The sequence below is a fragment of the Carassius auratus genome, chromosome 8, assembly GCF_003368295.1.
Source record: "Carassius auratus strain Wakin chromosome 8, ASM336829v1, whole genome shotgun sequence".
NCBI lineage: Eukaryota > Metazoa > Chordata > Actinopteri > Cypriniformes > Cyprinidae > Carassius > Carassius auratus.
In genome coordinates, this window is record NC_039250.1 from 4,869,689 (window position 1) to 4,873,733 (window position 4,045).

A 4,045-nucleotide genomic window follows, 5' to 3' on the forward strand; every position below is an offset into this window, starting at 1 on the left:
AAAACTGGAAAAATAGTAAGAAGCTACTACTTTGTAATTTCTATGAAGTCAATTATAAGTTGTGTAATTTTTAATTATATAAATTAAATTGTTTAATGAATGCTTTTATATTTATGATCTATAGAATTTCTAAAGATTCAATTTTATTTTAAGGTATTTAATTTTCACGTCTCAAGACTTCTCACTGGGTCCCTCCGGAAAAAAAATAGCAAGAACCATATAAATTATATCAACCTGAGCTCTTTTTGATAATGAAATGAATGCAACTATGTATAAATATTTTATAACTTTTATTTAAATTAATTTTAAACACTTATGCCACATTTAAAATGTCTGAATTTCATTGAATTCGATTAAAAAAATAAATAAAGCAAGTGGTCTTTGTTTTAAAGAAAATTAGCACATTAAAGTGTAATATTTCAGTAAAGTTTAGTTGCCACTTGCTTTTTTATTTTTATTTTATGCAATTCAGACTCTGTCAGTTGTGTTGTGTCTGCCGTACATTTAAAATCTCTCTCTCTCTCTCTCTCTCTTTTTTTTTTTTTTTTTTGCATAATTTTAAGATCAAAGTTACGTTTTTAAAGACTCCTCATTGGGTCTCCCGGGCAAAAAATAGCAAAAAGCTACAACTATATAATTTCTGTGTGTTTGATTAAATAAATGCAGATATTTATAAATACTTTATAACTGATAGAAAGTATTAAGATTACCCTTACAAATAAAGGTTCTTTATTGACATCATTGGTTCCACAAAGAACCTTTACCATCCATGGAACCTTTTCATTCTACAAAAAGGTTCTTTACAATGAAAAAAGGTTCTTTAGATTATTAAAATGTCCTTCACACTAAGAAAAAATGAAAAAAAATAATTCAGTGAAAGGTTCTTTGAGGAACCAAAGCTGGTTCTTCTATGGCATCGCTGGGAAAACCCTCATCTGGAACCTTTTATTTTTAAGAGTGTATGTAAATATCAATGCATTAGATGAAAAAATACCAAAGCAACGGACCTTTATTTTAAAGAAAAATAGTTGCCATTTGCTTTAATATTTACTTATTGCAATGCCATTCAGACATCACTTTTTCTGCAGACCATGTGAAGATCTGAATGTCCGGGGCCGTGCAGATTTGGAAGAGTTCTCACCAGGTCTCTCTCAGGAAACATAGCAAGAAGCTCCACAACAATATCATTTGTATCTAGCTCAGTGCCCATGGCTGTGCTCATGCGGTTCTGTTTTGACCTCTTCCACCTTCATGCTGCTCAAACAAGGGTACTCGTCTAAAAACAGGTTATAAGTTGCGATCAGTTCCTTCCAGTAGCTTTTCTTCCCGTAGACCAGAACGAACGCGCTGACTGTGGTGTAGATGCTGGCGAAGAGAACGGTCAGGGCCAGTGTGTTCTGCCTCATCAGCACCACCGTCATCTGGGTGAAGATGTCCACGATCAGGAAGATGATGAACACCACCACCATACTGAGAGTCATCTTGATGACCCGCATCTGCGTGCCGAGCTTGGGCCCGTGGGCGCCGTTGGTGCTGGCCTTCATGTCCAGCAGATGTTTGGCCAGGTGGTACGAGATGGAAATGCTGCATTTGACCATCACTATTCCCGGAACGATGTCAGAGATGATCACGTAGTAGAAGATGTAGGCGAGTCCGGTCATGTCTGTGGGCATGATGGAGCCGCAGTCACTCAGCCCGCTGGTGGTGCCGTTATAGTAAGTCAACACGCTCAGCAGTGGGACACAATTGGCGAAACCACTCACCACGATCACCGCCAGGGCCGTGTGGACGTGTTTGACGATGCCCTCCTGTATACGTGTGTAGCAGTGGACAGGCTCCACCACCAGTTTAGTGCCGTAGTAGAAGGTCAGGAACGCCGTGCTCCAGAAGATGATGAACTTGACACTGTAGATGAGCACCAGCAGGATGGCTCCCGCTAAGCTGATGTGGCACACGGTGTCGATCACATCCAGCGTCTGCCATAAGTACGTGAGAACCTGCAGGGAGATGCTGGCCAGGGAGATGGCTGTGATGATGAAGTCGGCCGGGTTCAGTCGGTGCTTTCTGCTCTTCCGGTAGTTCCTCTGGTTGATCAGAAGCAGGTACATGTTGAAGAAAATGGTGAGAATCGCCAAGAAGCCGGTCAGCACCCAGGCTGCCAGTTTGGTCACGGACGACAACATGATTGATCGCCCGAGTGGACGAGTGCGGTGGTCTCAACCTACACATAGGAAAGAAAAGAAATCGCTTTAATACAGTTCTCTATCTGCAGAGAGATTACATTTAGATCTTTAGATCCCCAGTTGTCCAGAAACAGTGTTCATTTATAATTTTTCATCTGTAATTAAAATGAAGTCAAATAAAAATATTTACCTTGTAAACTTTACAATAAAATACAAGTTTAATAGAAATAAAAATAAATGAAAGCAAAAAAATTTTTTTGAAAGAAAACAATAACTGAAATTATAAATATAAAAGGTAAAAAATATATAAATGTATAAATCAATATGAACACATACATGCTATCTTTAGACCTGCGTTATTGTTAACTGACGATATTAAAACAAAGCAATGCTAAAAATGATAACATCACATTTGAAAATCTGAAATGTTCTTGGCAACTAACTGAAAATAAGTTTATGGTGAGGTACTAAAATTACTAAAACTGAAATAAAAATAAATTAAAGCTTTTATTTAAGAAAGGAAACAAAACGAAAATGTCAAATAGCAGATAATATAAAATTATGTAAATGTATATATAAAATATATATATGAAATGTAAAATTATGGTGAAGTACTATATCTCAAATAAAAATAAAGCTGAAAAGAAATATATATATATATATATATATATATATATATATATATATATATATATATATATATATATATAAAAAACTAAAAACCATTTTTAAAAAGACAAAGACACACAACATTATTTTAAAATTAAAATGAAAACTAAAATAAAAAAACATAAGCTATTTAAAAAAAGGAGAAAAATAATAATACTATAATAATTTACCAAAATAAAACTGTAAATATACGAAAGTCTGCGAAAGTGGTCAGAGAACTCATCAACTCGAACATTTGTCATCAAAAAAGACATTTCATTTCTTTTCCAGCTGTATGAAGACTAATGGCTCAAATTTAATAGAAACATAACACATCATACACTAAATGAATATGAGAGCATACATTTTCCCTGTAAACATACACACTAAAAAGATTTCTAATTCCTTCAAAGATATCATTTAAGTACCTTGTTTTGGAGGCCTTAAATATTTTCTCTCTTCTTCACTGTGCTCAGGCTCCTTGTGCATTTAGGAGATAAAAATACCAGAAAATGATGTTCTGTCATTGTGAAATGCATTCTTTTTTTTAGAAATAGTAAATGATAGGGAGAAAATTGAAGCTGAATTGCTGTGTTTGGTGATGAAAGCTCTTGACAATAGCCGCCTGACTTTTATACGTCTGCTATGAAGCCAGATTTGAAGGATGATTTCATACACTGACCATAACCATATTTAAAGCAGTGTGTTTTATGGCACAGAAGCATGACTAATCATTTTAACCACCATCCAGACATTGTGGTTCAATTCAAAAGGTCGGAAGGTATGTCCTTTTATTTATTCAGATGCACATCTAAACAGGTGCACATGCACAAAAACATGGTCAAATACTGGAAAAAGGGTGATCCAAACACTGGTGTGGTGATCATTCAGCCAGAGTCATTTACTTTCTGATAGTAAGCTTCATGTTGTAACAATTCTACATTCATGAACATGACAAAATGTGTTGGTTAGAGCATTAATGCAAATGAGTAAACTGGCTTTTACCCATTTTTTCAACTATTTTTTGATATTTTCTTAGACTGTGAAATAAATGAATAAAATATTTTATATATGAAAGAGTAAAAAATAGTTTAGTATGCTTAAATTAAGAGGGAAATATAGGAAATCAGCCTTTTTCACACCAAAAATAAATCATTGTGTCAAAAATTTCAGGCTGAAAGGATGTAGATAAACATTTATTAAAGGTTGACCTT

General features: G+C 34.6%; 1 protein-coding gene across 1 annotated transcript; it reads right to left on the reverse strand.

Annotated features, from left to right (window-relative positions):
• Positions 1-1,121: 1,121 nt before the first annotated feature.
• Positions 1,122-2,294, reverse strand: LOC113107053 (uncharacterized). The gene has a single exon (XM_026269211.1). The coding sequence runs from the start codon at positions 2,181-2,183 to the stop codon at positions 1,200-1,202; it is 984 nt and encodes a 327-aa protein (XP_026124996.1). The 5' UTR covers positions 2,184-2,294; the 3' UTR covers positions 1,122-1,199.
• Positions 2,295-4,045: the final 1,751 nt, after the last annotated feature.

Excerpts from the sequence above, each read along its gene's own strand:
- LOC113107053 (XM_026269211.1), bottom strand. The coding sequence starts at position 2,183 with ATGTTGTCGTCCGTGACCAAACTGGCAGCCTGGGTGCTGACCGGCTTC.